Source organism: Loxodonta africana, chromosome 22 (genome assembly GCF_030014295.1).
Source record: "Loxodonta africana isolate mLoxAfr1 chromosome 22, mLoxAfr1.hap2, whole genome shotgun sequence".
NCBI lineage: Eukaryota > Metazoa > Chordata > Mammalia > Proboscidea > Elephantidae > Loxodonta > Loxodonta africana.
Window position 1 is genome coordinate 14,573,362 of NC_087363.1, and position 22,587 is coordinate 14,595,948.

At 45.5% G+C, this 22,587-nt stretch overlaps 1 protein-coding gene across 3 annotated transcripts in view; it reads right to left on the minus strand.

Moving 5' to 3' along the window:
• The window catches only part of FLNB (filamin B), a 162,228-nt gene that overhangs the window by 64,576 nt on the left and 75,065 nt on the right, over nt 1-22,587 (minus strand). For all 3 annotated transcript variants that reach the window (XM_003410043.4, XM_003410042.4, XM_003410040.4), the window contains exons 5-18: nt 18,285-18,403; nt 17,398-17,475; nt 15,760-15,922; nt 14,479-14,676; nt 11,718-11,855; nt 9,631-9,757; nt 8,271-8,407; nt 6,536-6,729; nt 5,049-5,162; nt 4,155-4,298; nt 3,814-3,937; nt 3,331-3,491; nt 2,061-2,151; nt 1,613-1,782 (exon numbers count right to left, since the gene is read on the minus strand). In XM_003410043.4, the coding sequence (XP_003410091.2) occupies nt 1,613-1,782; nt 2,061-2,151; nt 3,331-3,491; nt 3,814-3,937; nt 4,155-4,298; nt 5,049-5,162; nt 6,536-6,729; nt 8,271-8,407; nt 9,631-9,757; nt 11,718-11,855; nt 14,479-14,676; nt 15,760-15,922; nt 17,398-17,475; nt 18,285-18,403 (1,958 nt within the window). The remainder of the gene's footprint in view (nt 1-1,612; nt 1,783-2,060; nt 2,152-3,330; nt 3,492-3,813; nt 3,938-4,154; nt 4,299-5,048; nt 5,163-6,535; nt 6,730-8,270; nt 8,408-9,630; nt 9,758-11,717; nt 11,856-14,478; nt 14,677-15,759; nt 15,923-17,397; nt 17,476-18,284; nt 18,404-22,587) is intronic.

Consider the following 22,587-nt stretch of genomic DNA (forward strand, 5'->3'; position numbering starts at 1 on the left):
AAGTTTAGAAAGACTGTTTAGAACACTATGCATAAGTAGTAAAGCCCAGACTGTTCTGCTAGGATATTTGTTCCCTGGACCCCAGAAGTAGACATGAAGCAAAACAAAACTCTAAACTAATAAACATAAACTTGTACAGAGAAGTAGTACTTGAGTTCATCACTGCCTTAAAATAGAGCAAGCCAGCCTGGGCTGCAAGATCCTGTTTGTATTCCTGCATTTTGTAAATGTGACAACTGATGCTTTAAATGGTGCTTTGGGCCCCAGGGACTAAGGGCTGAACTGGCTCTTTGAGAAAAGATCCCACTGGGCTGAACTGGCTCTTTGAGAAAAGATCCCACTGTAACACTTTGTAAAAGGTAAACTAAGCTAAAGGCTCAGCAAGGAAAAACAGTTGTTTTTCCGTACGTAAGAAATAAAAGACTAAAAGGCAGCTGGTAAGGATACCAGGGTGGGTGTCAGAAAGAGTCTGTATGTGAGAATGTGAAAGAATGTGTGACTGTGAGAGAGTGAGAGGAAGAGAGTGTGTGTGTGTCAGTGTAAGAGACAGAGTATTTGTGAGAGAGAGCACATAAGAGCATAAGAGAGTATATGTGTCAGAGTGAGAAAGTATGTATGTGTGTGAGTGTATGAAAGAATGTGTGAGTGTGAGAGTGAGGAACAGTGTGTCAGTGTGAGAGAATGCGTGTATAAGACAGAGTGTGAGAGAGAGCGTGAGAGGGTGTGTGTGTGAAAGAATGTGAGTGTGAGAGTGAGAGGAAGACAGTGTGTGTCAGTGTGAGAGAGAGCGTGTATAAGACAGCATGAGAGAGAGCATGAGAGGGTGCGTGTGTGAGACAGTGTGTGTGAAAGAATGTGAGTGTGAGAGTGAGAGAAAGACTGTGTGTGTCAGTGTGAGAGAGCGCGTGCATAAGACAGCGTGAGAGAGAGCATGAGAGGGTGTGTGTGTGAGATAGTGTGTATGAAAGAACGTGAGAGTGAGGAGAAGACAGCGTGTGTGTCAGTGTGAGAGACAGCATGTATAAGACAAAGTGTGAGAGAGTGTGAGTGAGAGGGTGTGTGTGAGAGACTACGTGAAAGAATGAGTGTGAGAGCGAGATGAAGAGTGTACATGTCAGTGTGAGAGTGTGTATAAGACAGTTTGAGAGAGAGCGCGTAAGAGTGTAAGAGAGTAAATGTGTAAGAGTGAGAGTGTGAGTACGAGAGACAGCATGTGTGTAAGTGTGTGTGTAAGTGTGTATGTGTGTGTGAGAGAGACTGTGTGTGTAAAGGAGAGGTAGGTATTAGGTCCAGAATTTCAGGAATTCAGCATTTCTCCAATAAAATCCAAAATGGAGGCAGGAGATTGAGGTGGGGAGACTTGGAGCTGGCTTCTTGCTTGTTCTGTGGGAATCGCTTGAACTCTGCAGGCCCTCCTGATAACACCAATTAGGCTTTTTGTCAGCACTCCCAGAAAGGTTGAACAAAAGGCATGAAGAGCCATCTCCTACAGTGGAGCACTTCCAACAGAGAGGATATTACACCCCTTGGTGTTAAAGGTGACCCTAGGCAGTGTTGAGTGGAAAGATACCTGGCTAGGAAGCAGCAGAGGAGGGGCTGAGAAGGACCCTACCTGCTGAGTGGGCGTGTATTTAACAGTGTGGGAGTAGTCGTAATTATCGATGATATCCAAGTCCTTCACTGCATTGCCTGGAAGGGGACTGTTGAACTGCACGTTGAGTGGGGCTTTCCCAGCCCCTTTGGTGTAGACAGTGAAGTGGGTTGGCTTCCCATTTTCCACACCTGGAAGGACAAACTGTGACGTGAGGAGACTGGCAGACCAGAGTGGTTTCACTTTTAGAACCAGCCTGACAGGTTCCATAGCACCAGCTCTGCCTGGCAGCCAGTGTCAGGGGCCCTGGCCAATAGCTCAGACAGCAGCGCCACCACTGCTACATCTGAGCCCAACAGAACTCCTGCTTTTGGGGAAGATGAGCCCATCAAAGCCCTGGACCAGGCACGCCCACCATCACTGGCTAGGAGAAGGCCTCTAGGACAGCCATGCACGAGCGCCATCTTACCTGCTTTGCTGAGCCCTGGGCCTTCTGCCTTCACTTTGCTGGCGTCATGGGAAGGGTCGACTTTGACTCTGAAAGGGCTGGCGGGGATTTCCTGTGGCAGAGACAGTTTCTTCTCAGTGGAAAGCCCCTGAAGCAGTTGCCAGAGCTTAGCCTTGTACCCAAACGCAAAGGGCTGAAACCTTAGCACAACTCTTACTTTAGGGAGCTGTGAGCAAGTTTTCGTCACCACAGGTCAGGTCTCCATATTCTAGCATCAGGTAAGTGTCACAATAGTCACTTACTAATGCCTGGATCCCTAAAACCATAGGCTTTGACCTGTTTTCTCCACAGCTAAGGGGAGGTTTTCCATAGGCAAATCTAGAAACTCTTTAATATCAAATGATGAGTACTTAGAATGAAAACACACCACGAGTGAAATAAAACCCAAAACAAAAACAAGAAATGGAGTCAGGGAAAAGAAACATCCTCCAGGGACAGCCAAGAGCCAAGGTCTTGAGAAGGCAGGAAATTAATCAAAAATGGGATGATTCTAATTCCTCAAAAAGAATATTGCATAATTTGGAAACGGAGAGTGCTAACGGTTACTCAACATGATGAATATAATCAATGTCACTGAATTATACATGTAAAAATTGTTGAATTGGCAAACGTTGTTATGTATCTTTTTACCACAAAAAAGAATATTGCAGACTTATCAAAATGAAGGCAGAAGAGGTTAACTGATTGGGTTAAGTGAACTCAAGATAATTACTTTTAGGCACAGGAGTTTCTCCTGAGGTTCCTATTTTTTGTGTAAAGCTTCTTCTAATCCCCAGGATTTCATTTTTCCCTGTTTTCGGGTACTGCTCTCCCTATCTTCACTATCATATGTAAATAAGAACTCTAGCTGACACTGTAAAGCCCTCTCCCTATAAAGGTTTAAGAGTAGAGGGCAAAGGCATCACTTCAAGGAGGTCAAAGTAGAACACACCTAGAAGTCAACTTATCAAAAACTGATAAACGCTTATAACAGACCAGTCTCGGTCCAGAGCCTCTACTTTTAATCACCAAACACACTGCCTCACTTTTGTTTGAAAGTAGTAAAAATCCAGCTCTGGGTGTTTCTTTTTTCCTTCTTGGTTTTTAGGAACCAGAGGAAAACTACGGAACAGAGTTCTCAAGATGCCTTCTCTGTTGTTAAAATCCGGAAGGGGAGATAAACACAGGTGGCCAGAAAGGACGCGCAAAGCGGGCCCCTCCCGTCCACCTCCTTTAAGGCTCAAACACAAACCTGAGATGCAAAGAGAACTTTGATAGTGTATCGCCCAGCAGCGGGAGGCACATATTTGACCGTGAACGTGTCATTGGCATTGTGGATAATGTCAAAATCCACATCTTCCTCATCTTCACTTAACACCCGAGCATCACATTTAATGCCGACGCTGACATCACCTGGAACAGACCAGCTCATTAGCCACCGTTTACAAGAAACAGCACGTCCCTTGCAATCACTGCCAGCTCAGGCTAACACACCAAAAGAGCAACCAGGAAGCTTCTAATAGTAAATATGAGAAAGGGATGATGGTAAGTCAGGGTTTGGGGGAGGAGATGGAAGATTAGCGTACATCAGCAAGGAGCTGACACAGACGCTCATTAGATGACCAATTCCCTATCCGGGAGGTCTACTTCCTGGTTCACGGCCCTTAAAACTTTAAAAAAGACCTTTTTTCCCTAAGGAGCAACAATCACTGCTTTGGGTGACACCCCCTCTCACCTTCCCCAGCCTCGGTACAGTCCACTGTGAAGTGGGTAGGCTCATTTGCCTTCAGACCACTTCTCTCCACACCTGGCCCAAATACTTTGACCTTCTGGGGATGGCTGCCTTGCCCAATGTTGACCTAGATAAGACAGGAAGAACGTCATTACAAGCTCTCCTACACTTGGACCCAGTGAAACACTGTTAGAATTCTTGTGGACAGTCTAAAGTACTCTGCCTTTCAGCCCACTCACCTTTCAAGTTCTACCAAGGATGGTTCCTTTCTACAGGTTTATTTCTGTATTGGCCATCAGGCATGGAGCCCCCAGATCTGCCCCAGGTTCCGCCTCACAACCTACCCTGTAGGGGCTGTGTGGGATGTTCACACCTCCCCAGACCACAGCGATAGTGTGCTTGATGGCCTTCTGTGGGGTGTATGAGCAGGCGTACGTGCCGTCCATCCGGCTTTTCATCTGGATGTCAATGGGCTGGCCTTCCCCATCCTGCAAGAGAGCTGGGGCTAGGAACGGAGCTGGCCCTCGTGCTGTCTTTGCCAAGCAGGGGCATCGTTGCCTTCCCAGACAGTCAAGTCGCCACTCGCTTGACTCACGCCAACCAAAATTCCCAAAGTAATCACAACGTGCCACGTCTTCACAATACAATGGCAGGAGGTGAAACATTATACCAATTACTTATTTTTAATTAATAATTAATCTTTTAATTAAGAGCAAATGGTGAATATAATTAATATCACTGAACTGTACACTTAAGAATAGTTAAAATTTTTTGCTATATGTATTTTACCACACGAATTTTCTAAAAGAAAGAGCAAATGACCCAAGAGGAAATTCACGGCTACTCAGTGCTTCTTAATTTCAATCTTGCATTTAAATTCTCTGGCCAAATTCAATTAAATTAGATAAGCAGATTGAAAAAAAAAAACAGCCTTCTTTCCAAGCCTCCCCTCTATCATGGCCTAAGTAGCTTCAGCCACGTGAAGAGACGTTGCAGGGTAATCCGAAAGAGTCAAGCCTTGTTTCCAGGGAATACAAACCATGATGACAAAAGCACCCTGGTGCTTTACACGTTAGAATCTCATTTAATCCTCACATAACCCCACGAGACAAAATTCTTATTATGTCCAATGTGTGGATGAGGAAACCGAGGACCAGATGGACTGAGCAACTTGCCATTAAAATTCAGAGATCTTGTCACCTGCCACTTTCCTGCACAGGTGACCCCTAGACACCTACCTGAGCAAATATCTTCAGGGGAGCTTTTCCAGCATCTTTGGGGTCCACGGTGAACTCAGCCAGGTTGTTGACGATGCACCCGGATCTCTCCAAACCTGGCCCATATGCTTGCACCTGGAAAGAGAATCATTATTGCTTCTCTTCCTATGCAATGCCCCAACTAAACCCCTATGTGAAGACTGGTCACCAGGATGTGGGGGAAGATCAAAACCTGTGTCTGGCTTTACGGTCTCTACATAGCAGGATGGTGAGGAGAAGTAAATGCTAAAGTAGATGGTAACTTAAAAATAACAAGTAGAAAGGGGGAAGTCATCGTTTAGGAAGCATCGAGTCTCTGTTTACAGAGATGGAAAACTTGGCCACAGATACCAACAGTGGTCGCACAACATGATTAATATAACTGGTATCATTGAGTTATACACGTAAAAAATGTTGAGCTGGCAGAATGTTATATATATTTTGGAGCCCTGGTGGTGCAGCGGTTAAGAGCTAAGCTGCTAACTAAAAGGTCAGCACTTCGAATCTACCAGCCGCTCCTTGGAAACACTATGGGGCAGTTCTACCCTGTCCTATAGGATCGCTATGAGTCGGAATCGACTCAACGGCAATGGGTTTGGTTTTGGATATACAATTTTTACAATAATTAAGAAAAAAAAACGTATCTCATTAATCTCTCGTGAGGGAGAAAATTCTCGAAAACCAGGTCCCAAACTAGTCTGAGCTCCCTACATTATTCTGAGCTGGGGTATGGACTTCCAACTATACCCAACCTCACTGTTACCACTTCCAGGGGGCTTAGAACCTTCATCACAGACAATGTTGCAAAAGTTTGCAGCCCTCAGAGCATAAAGGGCTAGCAGTTGGCCAAAGAGGGGGACGCTACCAGCCTGGACCCATGACAGCCTATGGACAGCTGCCCACGTGGGTGAACAGCAGTGACAGGTCTTCTCTCATTAGCCAGGCTTGCTCACGCCTGATGCTCATCAGCCACTAAGGGTATGAGATGAGACCTCTTGGAAATACTGCAAAAATTTCTCCAGTTTAAGAGACAGTGAGCTGGAGGTGGGGAAGGGGATCTTTATGAAACGTCACGAATAACCACAGAACACATCAAGGGTGAAACACAAAGCTCTGGATTGCAAGAACAGAGTAACTTACGGAGTCTCCCACATGGGCCAGGCACTGTGCTAAAGGTTCTCTTTATGCATGTTACCTTCTTGACTCCTCCCAGAAACTCTACAAAGCAGACACCATTATCATCCCCACTTTAAGGAGGATACCAGGAATCAAGGAGGTGAGTTACTTGCTCAACATCATAAAAGCGCTAAGTGGTACCAACAGAATTCAAATTCAGGATCAGCTGCTTCCTAAGCTCTAAATGGCTCCTCTCTATCATCTCTCTACACACTGCCTAAGGCAGCTCTTCAGGCAGCAGGAAGAGAGCCAGAAGTAAGGAAGAGAAAAGGGAACACAACAAGCTGATTCACCAGGTCTGGGTTGTAGTCTCCTGTGGCTGGGTGGATGTAGGCCATGTATGGGCTATGCTTGATGTCTTCGTCATCACACATGATGTGAACGGCATATTCGCCAGGTTCCTTGGGCCAATATTTAACGTCACACGATCCATCATTCTGGTCGTCATATTCAATCTTCGCCTGAGATGGGCCTTCAATAGCAAACCCTGGGGATGGAAGGGGAGGATTTCCTGGTTACACTGTAGAAAGAACCTATTATATGTTGCTACCAACTCAATCCTTCTGGCCCCCTAAAAAACTGTATTTGCCAGAAGATTGAAATCTGCTTGTGTGCCTTTCACACAAAACCAAGCCCACCGAGCTTTCAGTAGAGATGGCAGCGTTGGGGTCTATACTTTTTTAAACCATCTAACTGAGCATAACTTTCTGTCGGCAATATGGCAACACATACCAGAAGTCTTAAACCTACACTCTCTCTTTGCCCCAGCAGAGCCACATCTGGGCATTTACCTGAAGGAAATAACCTAGGATATGTGTAAACGGTTAGCCACAAGGATCTGTATTCAGTATTATTTTTATAGCAAAACCCTGGAAATAACTCGAGAACCTAACAATAGATGTCTCCGTACAATGGAACTCCATGGAAGCCATGGACAATGAAGATGTATCCCATATTTAACTGGTGCAGAAAGATAGATTTCCCCCAAATATTTCATGTTGTAGATCAACATCTGTATGTGAATCTACAGAAAAAGAAAAGCCTGGAAGGATGTACCAAAAGGTTTAATATTTTTTCTCTAGAAGGGAGAATTAAACATGATAAATCTTATTTTTCCCTTTTTGCTTATTTGTTGTCTAAAACATGGATCACCAAACTACAGCCCGTGGGCCAAATCCAGCTCGCTGCCTGCTTCTGCAAGTAGTTTTACTAGAATAGTTACGCCCACTTATTTACTTGTCTAAGGCTGCTTCACGCTACAATGGCAATGGCAGAGTAAAACCGTTGTGACAGAGACCATATGGCCCACAAGCCAAAAATATTTGCTATCTGGTCCTTTACAAAGAAAGTTCACTGACCCCCTGATCTAAAATGCTCATGTATACATCTGCTGTATATTTAAAAAAAAAAAAAAAAAACCTCAGATATGATCCAAAGAACATATTTACTTGCCAAATTTCTAATTTCAGCAAAATCCATTCATTGATTCATCCGAACAAAAGATCAGTCAACAATATTTGCTGAGTGCCTACTATGTTCCAGGTACTGTTTTAGCACCAAAAAACAAAACAACCCATTGTCATTGAGTCGATTCTGATTCATAATGACCCTACAGGACAGAGCAGAACTGCCTGCCCCACAGGGTTTCCAAGGCTGTGATTTTTATGGAAGCAGACTACCACGCTTGTCTCCCACAGGGCAGCTGATGGCTTCAAACTGCCAACCTCTCAGTTAGCGAGTGCACTAACCACTGCACCACCAGGAACAACACCCATACAAGGCCTCTGCCTTCAAGGTCTAGCGGATGAAGGAATGTCAGTGCCAGCGGCAGGGGCAGGGGCAGCTGGAAGGGCAGGAGGAAAGTGGGAGCTGCAATCTCCCCTGCAGTATCCAGAGATGGCCTCGGGTGGTCTGGAGGCAAAAGCGCTAAGGGCAGTGAGGTCGAGATGAGACCCAGCCAGAGCCCAGGCACCAGGTACCCTGTAACCTGAGCCCTCTAGAACCTGCTAGTCAGCTGCCTCCACTTACCCAGTGACCCCACTTCAGAGCCAATGGACTCCACTACGAAGTCGGCCGACCTTCCGACGATCCCACCATGGAGTCCAGGGCCCCATGCGCGGACTTTCTGCATGCCTGCTTCAGGGCCAACTTGAACTTCAAAGGGGCTAGCAGGACAGGAATAGAAGAAGCATTAAAGAGAGAAGAAGGGCTGAATAAAGAAAGCCATAAGCTGTTAATGTACATTCTTTCCACTTACCTGATCCTTTGACCTGGAGTCCCAATGTCCAGCCAAACCCTTCCTCCCTGCAGGTCCCCATACAGCCATTATTATGTCAACAATATAGTGTAATATGGCTGCCTCAGGAGCTCAGGTGGCCACGGGGTTGGCACTCAAAGACACCCTGCCTTGCACTATCCTGGTTGTTTACCTGTCCCTTAGTGTGCCAAAAAACAAACCCCCCCAAAAACCAGTTGTCTTTGAGTCCGTTCCGATTCATGGGGACCCCATGTGCGTCAGAGTAGAACTGTGCCACACAGGGTTTTCAGCAGCTGATTTTTTACAAGTAGATTGCCAGGCCTTTTTTCTGAGGCACCTCTGGGTAGACTTGAACCAACAACCTTTCATTTAGCAGCTAAGTGTGTTAACCGTTTGCACCGACCAGGGACTCCCCTTTGTGTGCAGCAGGGCTTACCAAACTGTGAGCCCCGGAAGTTCAGAGAGTGTGTACCTTCCCTTACCCGGCTTATGGTATAATAAGCAAACCGTGTGGAGTAGGCTTTATCACATACATAAATGGACGTACTTTAACTCTGGTGTGGGAGGTTAAAAACAAGGGCACTTAGACTCCTAAAGCCCTAGAATACCCAAATATTTCTCCAGGTAAACTAAATTTATTCAGAGTTTAATGTCGTCCCAAGGACAGCACTTGAAAGCAGACATGAATGCCCAGGTGGCAACTGCAACGCCCACGAGGCAAAGCTACAGACTGTGTCCCCGTCCCTGATGGCGCTCCCGTAGATGATTTTAATGTAAACCGTAGCAGACTTTACCCCCGTGGAATTCCCGAACAGAGACATCCATTGAAAAAAGAAAATCTCAGTTTACAGAAGGGCGTATAGACACACAGCCCATTTGCTCTCTATTACTGCTCCTCCTGGCTCCCCTGCCTCCCACCAGCCCCAAACTGCCAGCATTTGATTGAAATCAAGGCAGCCGAAACCACAGTGACTTTCTGCCACTTTTGAGAACTGGCCAAAAGTCTGTATGCTGCTCTGAAAAAAAGTCTTGAACAAAGATCTCTTTCCGTCCTGCAGCCTGAAAGCCACTGCCCGTGAGCGTGCTGAGCCCAGGTCCCCCGGGGAGCCCTGTCCCCAGCTGGAGCCTCACCTCTTTGGAATGTGGTGCCCCCCCCATGTGATGGCGACGCTGTATTTCCCTGGGGTGTTGGGGTAATACTCGAAGGTATAGACTCCATCCTGGAAGCCTTTTTGCTTCACCAGCTCCTCCAGACCCTCTGTGGGAAAGAAGCACACAATCTTTCCAGAGCGATCCTAGGCTTAAAACGAAGAGTCCAAAAGACAAGAACATAAAGAGACTAATATCCACAAAACATAAGCGCCATACAAATCTCGGTGAGCTGCCTCAGGGTAGGCCGGCTGCCATCGAGTCGACTGACTCATGGCGCCCCCGAGCACGGCAGGGTAGAACCGTGCTCCGCGGCGCCCCGAAAACGGCAGGGTAGAACCGTGCTCCGCGGCGCCCCGAGCACGGCAGGGTAGAACCGTGCTCCGCGGCGCCCCGAGCACGGCAGGGTAGAACCGTGCTCCGCGGCGCCCCGAAAACGGCAGGGTAGAACCGTGCTCCGCGGCGCCCCCGAGCACGGCAGGGTAGAACTGTGCTCCATGGAGTTCTCAATGGCTGATTTTTCAGAAGCAGATCCCCAGGACTTTCTTCCTAGGCACCTCTGGATGGACTTGAAACACCAACCTTTTCATCAGCATCTGAGCGCGTTCACTGTTTGCACCACCCAGAGACTATGCCTTAAAGCACGCAGCCACCAAAACCCGTGAGGTTACTCCAAAGCTGAAAACAGACCCATCTTGGCTTCGGAGCGTGGGGAAATGGAAGCTTTCCCAGCTAACTAGCTTAAGGAAGTTCTCCTGGGTCTGTGTAAAGATAAATTCAATCACTTCTCAACATTACATGTTATGCTGAGATGTGACTGAATTTTTTGGCTATTTCCCAATAAAAAAAGCCACTCTCTCAGCCCCCACAAAAACTGGGGAGAGAAAGAACCTTTATGAGTATCTGGCATGAGTTTCAGGTTCATGTCTCCACATTCCTTTCCAACTCATGTTGGACAATAAAAACGAGAAGGCCCTTGTAGGCTATCTATGAGGACAGGCTTTAGATGTTTTACACCTCAAACTCTAGACTGAGCCATCAGGCAGGAACTTGTTTTATGTCAAGCCCTGAGGTTTGGCTGGGAAAGCCGTTGAGTCAAGCAAGAATCCAAGGTCAGAGAAAAATGACTCCTTGGCTCCTGTTGCAACAAGCCGGGAGGAAGACCAGCCCCTGAGGAGCCTGGCTCCAGGTGTGGGCAGTCTAGAACCTTGGCTGCCCTCGGGGAACACCCACTCCAAAGCTTGGTGATCACATAGTAACTTTCTGGAGTGCAGAACGTTCTTGCCCCAGCCTTTGGGGAACACAGGGTGAGGGCAGTCCTAGCACAGAAGGCTCAAGATCCCACAGGAACAGAAGTGAAAACACCGAGGGCTGCTCCACCTGTGTCCAGAGCTGCTGAGTGGCTCATCTGGTCCAGGGAAAACCTTGGAGATGGGCAGGGAAGACACCTGTCCCTGCAACCACAGTCTCCCTTCCCAACAGAGGGAGCAAGAATGGTTTGCAGGGTACAATGTGCCCCTCCAAGAATGGCATGTATCTACAAAGAAAACTTAATCTTAGGGAATTTTTTTTTCCCTTCTATAAACACTTATGATAATATAATTAGGTACTTGACATAATTTCATAGTCTATAAACTGTAACCTGCCGTGGGAAGATCACAGGCTTGGAGAGCAGTGCGTGAATTCCGGCTCCAATGCTTACAAGCTGTGTGACCTCGGGCAAGACCTTTCCTCCCTGAGTCTAGGTATTCTCGAATAAAAAATGGATCACTTTGAATCGTCCCAAGGGAAGCATTTCCCCAGCTCTCTTACATCGCTGCTTTTTCTACTCCCAAAGGCCTTAATATAATGTGAGATTATCAAGCAACCCACTGTTCTGTCCTGCACCCAGGGCAGACATCACTAATCAATCACTGTTCCCTTCACCTTTGAAGCCCGGATAGCTTCAAATCCTCAACACAGGTCTCTGGGATAAAATGATGAGGCTGGCCATGGAATAAAATCCATAAACCATGGCTGCAAAGTTAGCCCAAATCACACCCGGAATGGGGAAACAAAGGTGCACTTACTAGGACCCTTCACGGTTACGCTGAGCTCCCCGCTTCCAGCAGCTTTGGTATCAACCTTGAAGTCTGCAGTCTCCCGGATGCGGACGCCTTTGGGCTGCAGGCCTCGGCCACTGGCCCGACAGGCATTTGGACTGCAGGCTGCAAGCACAGTTTCGACATCAATTCAACCTTTCATTCTCCAGTCAGAATTGAGCAAGCCAAGGTAACTTGGAACCACCCGCCGAGAAATGTTTGCTTTGCACAAAGAGCATGCAGCAGTTGCCCGAGACCAGGGGTCCCATTTGAGGAGCACACCAGGCTAGCAAATAAGGACACAACACAGCTTTGTCCAGCCACACCACAGAGGGACTGGGGAGAAGTTACTTTGGCAAAGAAAGCAGAGAGCCCAGCGAATCCACGCTGTGCTCCTGATACCAGATGAAGCCCAGCGTTCGTCCACTCTGTGGTGAGGAGGAGCTAAGACCAAGTGCTGGACCATATTCAAACCTCACTGCCATGCTCCAGGGCCCAGTAATTGGGAAGACTGGGCTTTTTCAAGCGTACTTGGAAAATGCAGCGCTTGAAAACATCTGACCGGATTCCAATCTCTGGGTCAGCCATTTCTAAAAGTCGAAGCATAGCTGTTGTCTTCCGCATGAACAGTCAGGCAAAAATAACAAGGAACAGCTCAAAAGGAGACCAGGTCAGTGCCAGCTTGGCCAAGGCATGCCAACATCTGAGTGCTGTCTGTTGAAGGCTCCTCAGAATAAGAGTGGCTACGAACACAACAATTAGCAGCAAACACCGCTCTGGTTTTGATTTCTGGACTCAGTTTAAAAACTCCAAGTTAAAAGCCTAAACATTAAGGACAAAGGTAGCTTCTAATACTCCTGGCATGAGAAGTCTACAAACTACTACTTCATGGTATTAGTCAGAAAGTTTTAGATAGCTGATAAAAGACATGCTTGTACCCTAGGAATTTTTAGCTCAGCGTAGGCGACCTCATTAAGTATAGAAATGGGAGATTAGTGGGTAAAAAGTCCTGTTGTTTATTAAGTGGCTTTTTCTTTCCAAATCTGATGCTACATATTTGACAACTCCATGCACACTATGGGGGTCACAGGCTGCAGAAGATGAGACTCTTCAGTCCACAGAAGGAAGATATTTCTCTTCTGCCTCCCCCTCCCCACAATGTCAAGGGAAGTCCTCAGCTGGCTACTGGGCAAACCACTGCTTTCCGAAGCATCATACGGACGGCTGCCGGGGTCAGAGATGATTTTAGGCATTTTGTGCATGAGCACAGTTTCAGAGTTGACACTTCTCGACAGGCGACAGTGGTTGTCCATGTATGAAGGTGATACAGAGTTTCTTTTGAATAAACTCATTTAAGGGGGGGGAAGGGTTAATAAACGAAAATTAAAACCCTGTTAACGAAATACCAGATAATACAGGTGATGGATGGATATGCTAGAAATGAAACAGGTAGTCCATGAGTGAGAGAAGGTTGGGAAACACCATTAGAAATAGGAAAGCTGTTCAAAATTCTCCCTTGCATTATGTCAAAAACAGTTTTTCTTATGAATATATAGGATGTTTTTGTTTTTTTCTTTAATCTTTTGTTAAGGTGAGAAAAGCTGGTCATACCAGAAGCGAATCACAACAGGATGACCAGACTTCTTGGGGGTCTTTAAGAAAAACTCGTGGAATTTCTGGATGTAGTCTCAACTGCTAAGTTCATATAAACACTAAATGGAGCTGAAGAATTTGAAGGAAACTGCCAGATTCTCTGCCATCTTGTCAAGCCTTAGGGATGTTTAAACGCAATTAGACACTGGCTTTGGGGTCTGGCTAGACAAGCTGCAATAATGCCTGCACAGGAATTTCTTAAAGCCGCAAACAGCATAAGCTCAGCTATCATTGCCAAGCAGCACAAAGAACTAGCAAAGAAGCCCCACCCGGCCAGCCTTACCGACCAAGACGCTCTGGCCCAGTGCTATCATTTAGGAGGCCAACAGCTTCGGGGTCCTGGCTGGCCCAGAGGCGAGATTCAGAGGAAGAAGTCAAGTCTGAAGATGCAGATGCCAAGGACAGAGAGGGAAATGCAAGTATTGGTTAGAGAAGGCAGCAGAGTTGGAAAACAAACAAAAAAGGCAACAAAGTCAAGAGAGGAAAGAAAGAGTTTAACGTTAGAGAAAAATTGCTCCTGGTTGCAGGGGGAGGTTAGAAGAGAGGTTAAGGGCAGGCTCTACAGAGGAGACCTGGGTTCTATCCCCAGCCCTGACACCTCGTACTTACTCACTAATACCTTGTCTAAGCCTCAGTGTCCCCATCTGTGTATTGGGGATAATAACTACACCTACAACACACAGATAGGTGTGATGATTAGAAGAACCGTGCTAAGTATCTGGCAGCCAGTAAAGGGCAAGCAGTGGAGGCAGCGGGCCACCAGCAACATCTCTGCTGCTGCCACCGCAAACCTCAGCCGTAAATGTCAACTCCTCAAGCAGCCTCCTCGGTCAGTGAGGATAACGACTCTCCCTGTACAAGTGTTTTGGAGAGAATTCAATGAGCTAATTCAAGTAAAGCACTAGGTCACTGCATGGCCATAGGAAGATATGAGTGTAAGTATCTTGAAAACTAAGGAAGCCACTTCCCACCATAAGCAACCCTGGCAGAAAAGGCACAGGCACAGGCTCAGTGTGGACCACGATCATTCTGCTGGCCTTGGTGAGCTCACTCACTGAGTCTCGGCACCAGAGGCACACACGGCCCTCAAACTCACCTTCTCCAACCTGCACAAAGAAGGGACTCTTAGGAATAGTGTCTCCGGCAAAGGAGACCTTGACCACGTGGGGGCCGGGCTGCACTGGTTTGTATACACATCGGTACACCTGGTTTCCTTTGTCTTCCACAAGCAACTCCACGGTGTTCTTCCCCTGGGGATCTTCCACCTCAACACCGATGTCACCCACGCCGGCTCCTATGAGAGAGCGAGAGTGCCATGAGCCCAAGGCCCTCTTTCTGAAAGCTCCCTGTTGACGAGTGCAAAAGCAGATGCAAATTGCAAGTACAAGACAGGCGCTTGGTAAGGTCATCACCAAAACGCTAATGACCATATTTCTCAGGGCGGTAAGAGTTAGGGCTGAATGTTTCCTTTTTTACCACATTCTCTATTTTCCAAATTGAAAAGAAAGTGGACAAGTCAAGGACTGTCTTACTCGATCCTTTTTTTCATCATACCTTGCTTAGAATTTGGTCCAATACCCAAACCAAACCGAGTGCCATCGAGTCGATTCCAATTCATAGTGACCCTATAGGGCAGAGTAGAACTGCCCCATAGAGTTTCCAAGGAGTGCCTGGTGGATTTAAACTGCCGGCCCTTTGGTTAGCAGCCGTAGCACTTAACCACTACGCCACCAGGGTTTCCAAAAACTTGCTTTAGAACATTTATTTAGTCAGGGTTGAAATGTGCAGATAAACTGAGTTATTGAAAGTGAAGCTCAAGCTTGAGTCTGTAATTTTAGAGAAGAAAAGCTGGTTTTGAAAAATCTAAGAATATCACCAACACATTTGAAAAAGCTGCTTTTATTGTTGTTTGTTTGATTTAAAGGACAGAAGGATCTTTAAACCTTAAACCAAAAAGTCTTCTTAAAACCAAACGATATTTAGCTTAACTAGTAAAGAATGTCTGCCTTGAGCATTATGCTCTTTTAAGATCTATCTACATGGGATCAAACTGACAACAGCATCTTGAAAGAGTAGATAAGGAGCTTAGGGGGCACTGAGTTTATGTCATGTGGGAGGAAAAATTCAGAAAAGGGGGGTGAGAATGGTTGCATAACTTGAAGAATGTAATCAATGTCACTGAATTGTAACGTAGAAATTGATGAATTGGTGTATGTTCTGGTGTGTATATTCTCAACAACAAAAATAACTTCAAAAATATTTATGTATTTAAATACAATAAATAAAAGACAAAAGGTCAGCCTTCAGGCTCCCGAAGATTACATCTCAGGCTCTAGAAGAAAGCCCAAAGGTCTGATCCACAGAAAAGGCACGTTACCTGCCGTGTAGATGTCAAAGTAGGTGGGCTTGTTGGCAATGTTCCCTGAAGCTTCCAATCCTGGGCCTTTTGCAGTGACTTTACTGGGATCACCCTGGGCCTTGTCAACATTCACTTCAAATGGGCTCTTGGAGATGTGCTGTCCTGCGAAGAGGACTGTGACCTGCAGGTCATAGAGAAGTGGGATAGAATCACAAGCCACACGCGTTGATGATCTTCTCTTCCACCGTCCTCAGGGCTGCCTGCACAAAAGGTGCTAGAACCAGGAGCCCCAGAACCAGGTTAGGTGACCTGAGTGGGACTCCCTCTAGGCCCCAGGAACCATGATTGGCTTTATTATTGTTATTAGATGGCATCGAGTTGATTACAACTCAGTAATCTCATGCGACAGAGTAGAACTATGACAGAACAGAACTACCCGATAGGTTTTCCTAGGGGGTAATCTTTACAGGAGCATATCACCAGGTTTTTTTCTCAAGGAACTTCTAGGTGGGTTCGAACTGCCAACCTTTCAGTTAAGAACCAAGCACTTAACTGTTGCGCCACCCGGGCTCCTTATCTCTAAATTAGATTACTTTTAGCAAACTAAAAGTGCTTTAGTCAGTATGCCCGGCCTCTCTAGTAGGAAATGAAACAGTACTTATACATGAACCTTTGGACACTGGGTTATTTAAGGGGGCTGCAGAAGGAACTATTCTCTCTGGGAATAAAATACACAGTTCCAGGTTTCAACACCAGAGTCAAAGTATTTTTAAGATACCAAGCTCATTTCCAGATACATGGATTTGAGACAAAGTATGACAATTTTCATCTAAAGCTTGACTCACTACTGGGCTGGTTTTCATGTGAACTCATACTTGACTAGGCTGAATTTTTACATTGTAAATTCTTCCTTCAAGATTTTTTCTCTCCACAAATCTGTGATGTTCTAAGGGTGTAAAAGAAATCTAAGGCTGTGGATCCAGGTGAATTTACTGAAACCCGAGGTGGTGAGTCATCTATGTCTCAGCATCTTGGATGGTACTCGGGATTGGCCTTTACGTGCTACCAAGAGCTTTCTCCCAGGGTAGGGCGCACTCCTGGGTCACCTCACTCTCCTGCAAGACAGGCTCCCTTAGACCGCCACTCAACAGGCCAACTAGATTCTATCTTGAATAGAACTCAAGATGGTGCAGAGATAAAGCACTTAGGGGCCTCAGACATGAAGTTGGGCTGGATCCCCATGGTTTCTCCAGGTACTAGTGTGGGTCACTTGCCTCTGTTATAGTCAACTGGTCTCCACACTAAGACTCAGAGCATCTTGAAGCGGAATACTTAAGGAAGCACTAAGGACAAAGAGCCCAGAGTTTAATCACTATGGCATCTACACTCCAGGCATGTAACTGCAACCATTAGTTACCTAGACAGAGTTAGAAAAATCGAATGACAATGCAAAGAACTTAGTCAGTGCAATTCAACTAATCTAGTGATTCATGGAGATTCCACACTGTCTACAATAAATATGGATGCTTTTACAACCAGAAAGAAAAGTCAGAAGTTAAGAAAACCACTCTTCTTCCTAAGACACTGTTCTTTCACATATATCAAAGCAAGCCCAGAAGAGCAGGCCACACAACCATGACGCCTCATCTTACTTACCTTATGCAGCCCGGTGACCTTGGGCAGATACTGCACAGAGTATGTCTTGTTCTTGTCACTGTCAGGGGTCACTTGTGCCTAGGTGGGAAGACAAGCGACAGTTAGAGAAGGTGCGGGGTGTGAGTGAAGGGCGTGCTCCGTCAGCCAAGGTCCTGCAGTGAGCTGCCAGGTTAGAACCTTGAAGGCGCTGGCAATTTCCTGCCCTGCCACTCCCATGGGGCATCTCAGGAGAGGAGCCACCTGAAGTCACAGAAAACAAAACCTCGTAGCATAAAAGCATGACAGAGTCAGGATCCTCCACCATTTCAAGGGCTGGAACTCTCTACATGAGAGAGAATACAAAGCAGGTAGCATAAACCTTTACTGGCTCAGTAGCCATTGAGAGCTTATGAAATGCCAGGTACACTGGTAGGTCTCCAAACTAAACGATGAGCAAGTTAAGCAGAATCTCTGCCCTAATGGGGTAAACAGGCAACGTGCCAATAAACTTAGCACTTCAGATTGTGCTAAGTGCAAGGGATAAAATACAGCCCTAAGAGGGCAGGAGGACACAGGGAACAGCATGTGCAAAGGCCCTGAGGAAGGAAACCAAAGGATGTTCAGTGTGGAAAGAGTAGAACAAGAAACACCTCAGTGTTCTAGTCTTCAGTACCTAAAACCTCAGCAACAAGACCTTTTTGTCCCTGGATACCAATTTATATTCTTTTCCAGGGCAGAGCTCTTAGCAAGTTACTTCAACTACACTAAGTCTCAGTGCCCTTTCAGTAAAAACACTTTTTGTCTTGAGCTTCAGTGAGGAAAATGAGAGGTACAGTTCTGGCTCTGTTACAAGCTCCCAAAAGTTCCTGGGGCACAGGATGGGGGAGAGGCAGTATTCTCCCACATACCTCCTCTTTGTTCCCTTCTGGGTCCTCGACAAACACCATCACTTCTCCTTGCCCAGCGCTGATGGTGTCCACCGTGAACTTGGCCGGCTGCTTCACCATGTTTCCAGTGGGCTCGATTCCTGTCATGGGTTTACACAACACGTTACAAGCCAGGCCAGGCCTGGCACCTCAGCCATCACCTACTGTGTCTTCTTGGGGGGACCAAGGGCAGGGATGGTGGGATCTAGCTCTGCAGCTAGAGACAGAGACAAACTGCCATGACCAGACATGACCAGAAGAAACCAACAGGTCGAAAGTCTTTTTCCCTTGTTATTTCAATAAATCCCTACTCTGAAATGTTCAGAGCAATTCAATCAGAAGTCCACACAACTGTGAAAAACAATGTGGTAAGAAACTAGTAATGAGCTTGTCTCCAGAGAGGCCCGTACGGGGAGGAGGAACAAGGTCTGAGCAAGAGGATGTCTCGTTTGTCATTAAAGACCATATAGTAGTGTTTGAAATTTATTCAAACAACATTCCGTGATTACTTCTTTTTTTAATTAAACTTTTTGAGATAATTATAGATTCACATGTGCTTATACGAAATAATATCCTTTGTCCAGTTAATCTATTTCATCTTGGTTGAGTTTTGGTAGTTTGTGGTTTTTGAGTCTATTGTAGTTACCTATATTTTGCTTACTGTGTTCTTTCTTCCTGTTTCAGGTTCCAGGAATCTTATTCTAAGATTCCTTCTTTTATCATTTCCTTTCTTTTCAGAGAGCTTCCTTTATCCATCCTTTTAGGACAGGTCTGCTAGCGACAAATTCTCTGAGTTTTCCGTCATCTGAGAATGTTTTGATTACTCTCTTCATTCCTGAAGGGTATTTTCAATGGATGTAGGATTCTGGGTTGATCTTTTTTTTTTTTTCTTTCACCACCTGAAAAATATTGTATGCCTTCCTTCTGGCCTCCGTGGCTTCCAATGAAAAATCTGTCGTCATTCTAATTGTTTTTCCCCTGTAGATAAGGTTTCCTTTCTTTCTTGTTGCTTTCAAGATCTACTTTTTCTTGTCTTTAGTTTCAGAAGTTTGGGATGTGTCTTGGTGTTTTTGTGTGTCTGTCTGTGTGTCTGTGTGTGTGTTTTGAGGGGGAAAGTTCATCCTGCTTGGGATTCATTCAGTTTCTTAAATCTGTAGGTTTATGTCTTTTGCCAAATTTGAAGTATCTTCACCCATTGTTTCTTCAAGTACCTTTTCAGCCCCACTTTTTTTCTCTCCTTCTGACTCTCTAATGACACAAATATTGGACGTTTTATTACAGTCCCACAGGTCCCTGAAGCTCTGGTCATTTTCTTAGTATTTCTCTCTGTTGTTCAAAATGAGTCATTTCCATTGCTCAACCTTCCAGTTTACAGATTCTTTTCTCTATCCCCTTCATTCTGCACTCTTCCTGCTTCCCCCTGGTGTCCGTTTCCATTTGCCCAGCTTTCTGTCCCTTCCTGCCTTCTGAACTTTGTTTTTGGGCAAATACTACCCTTTTGGTCTCATATGGTTGATTGTTCTGGGGAGCACATTCCTCACAGGTGTGTGCGTTCATTGTATAGGCCCGCCTATTGTTTAGCTAAAACGTGATCTCCGGGAGTGGATTCGGTTTCGAGTTTAAAGGGTGCCTATGAGTTGGAATTGACTCGACAGCACTGGGCACTGGGTTAAGGACCATAGTCTTCGGGGATTCCACCAGTCTCTAACAGACCACTTAAGTCTGGTCTTTTTTATGAATTTGCATTTTGTTCTACATTTTTCTCCTGCTCTGTCCAGGACCTTCTATTGTGTTCTCTATCAGAGCAGTCGGTAGTGGTAGCCACGCACCATCTAGTTCTTCTGGTCTCAGGCTAGTGGACGCTATGGTTCATGTGGTCCATTAGTCCTTTGAACTAATTGTTTTCTTGGGTCTTTGTTTTTCTTTACTCCGGACGGGAAAAGGCCAACAGTTGTATCTTAGATGGCTGCCCATAGGCTTTTAAGACTCCAGTCGATGTTCACCAAAGAAGGATGTAGAGCATTGTCTTTATGGATTATGTTATGCTAATCGACCTAGATGTCCCCTGAGACTACGGTCCTAAACCCTCAAGCCCAGTGATTTGGTCCCGCAGGTATTTTTTTTAGCTAAGAAGTTTTCATAACTGTGCCCCCTATGTGCTCTATTATGTAGACGGATATACTTGTAGCACATACAGGTATGTATGTAGTAATAAAAAAAAAATTTTTTTCTTTTTTAATCCACTGCCAAATTTATACATGCCTGTGGGTATACTCCCATAAGCCATCTCACACTTGTTCAGCTTATGTATTAGCCTAGGGACCACCTGCAATGTATTGTTCGTTATTACTGTTACTGCAGGATTGTATATGCAATAATATTTACCTTTGCTGCCTTTTACTCTTGGGTACCTCTCAGTGTCTTCCTTTGCTTTGGTCATGTTGTGCTGACTTCCCCCGACCGTGTATTCTTTCCCTTCACCCAAGTTAACACGTGTCTACTATTTAGTTATTGATTTTCCCTACCTCCTCCTCTCATCCCTGGTAACCGTCAAAGAATGTTTCTTTCTTCCTATATCACTTTGATGCAAATGCTAGACACCATTTTATTTCATTAGGTTCACATATTACAACCAGTTGTTAAGTCTCTTAAATCTCATTTAACCTGTAGATTTTCCTCCATCTCTTCTTTTTTCTTTGCCGTCAATTTTTAAAGACAATGGGTCATGTGTTCCTATACTCTAGACCTGTATTGGTTTTCAACAATGAAAAACGGGTATTGGATGATTAATAATAAGATGTCCTTCACACACTGTTGGGGAAGAAAAGCAAATGGAAGCAAGTACATAGTCTGAACCCGCTGGAAGGAAATACCCTAGGCTCTGAAGGAAGGGATGAGGTTGGCAGTTAGGAAGTGGGCTTCACTTTTTATTTTCTACATTTTTTCTTTTGCTTAAATTTTTACACAGTGATCAGAAAATAAGTCTTTTAACAAATAAATGATGTAAACATGCACTTAAAATACTGATGAATATTCATATGACTTCAACAGCCTGAGAAGCAACTTACTCTATTTGAGTAAGTAAGGCCCGGCTTGGGCTCATCTGCCCTGGCTAACCATTGTGGATGAGGGGGCTGAACCACATCCCACACTTTGAAAACTGCACTGAAGCTATGCTTGCTATTTAGGCTGGTATTCCCTTTGATTACTCAGAATGTAGGCTGACTCCATCTCCTTTCCATAAGGGGTCCTTATGGCTTGCTATGCAGTAAAAATTTCATATAGAACACAGGTTTTAGAAAGGATTTCTGCTTAGGTCACAGATAGATACCTACCATGTTTTCGACATACCTAACCCCACAAGTGAAACCACTACAAAGATCTATTTGTGGCTGTAGGTTTGCCTCACCCCAGTTTTCCTTTCAACCTTCTGGGTCTAAGCAAGTCCAGGCTCAGTAGATGGATCTGCAAGTGCTAACCAGCCGGCAACTGGGATTTATTAAACACCCAGAAGATGTAATAAAATAAGCCTCTCAATCCTTTTAGAAACTAGAAAAAGAAATGTTCTCTGTTCTTTGGTTTGACTGGCAGAAACGAACCTGTGTGGTCACACAGGAGAGAGAACAAAACTGTCCTGTCCCTCGTCCCGCCATGTGACAGGATGACAGCTCAAGGCCCTCACCACGTGGCCTCACGTCATGGCCCTATTGCCTGAAATGACCACTTTGTTTTCCTACTTGAAAAGATGAGAAGAAAAGGTGTATTTCCTTCCCAAGTGCACAATACTACAAAGGCAGGTGAAGGAAACAGCAGCAAGCAGCCACATTCCTGAGCTGCAGCAAGCAGCTGTCTTGGAGAAAGCAGCATGGTGAAAGGAAACCAACTCCCATCAACATGGGGAAACCGGACAGCCAGCGATAAAGTTATTACAAACAAGTATTTTATGCCTTGATTAGGTCCAATCCATTTGACCAATTCTGTTGACAAGGATTTGGCTGCTCATTGCTTTTTCGCCATTAACGCGGCATAACCTTTAAAATCAGAGATTCCTCATTCCAGCCACTACCATGGGTCACAGCTTAGAGAACATACTTTTAAAAGCAAGCACTGAAATGCCCCCTCATCAAGGGGCTGCAAATGACAGGAGGATTTCAAACAAAGTCCCAAAAAAAAGATAACAAAAATGATTGCACAGACCCCCACCCCACCTCATCGCCCAAAGGGACCTCAAATGGCAAATGGGTTTGTTTTAGGACAGTCAGGCTCTTTGCTGGTCTATATCATG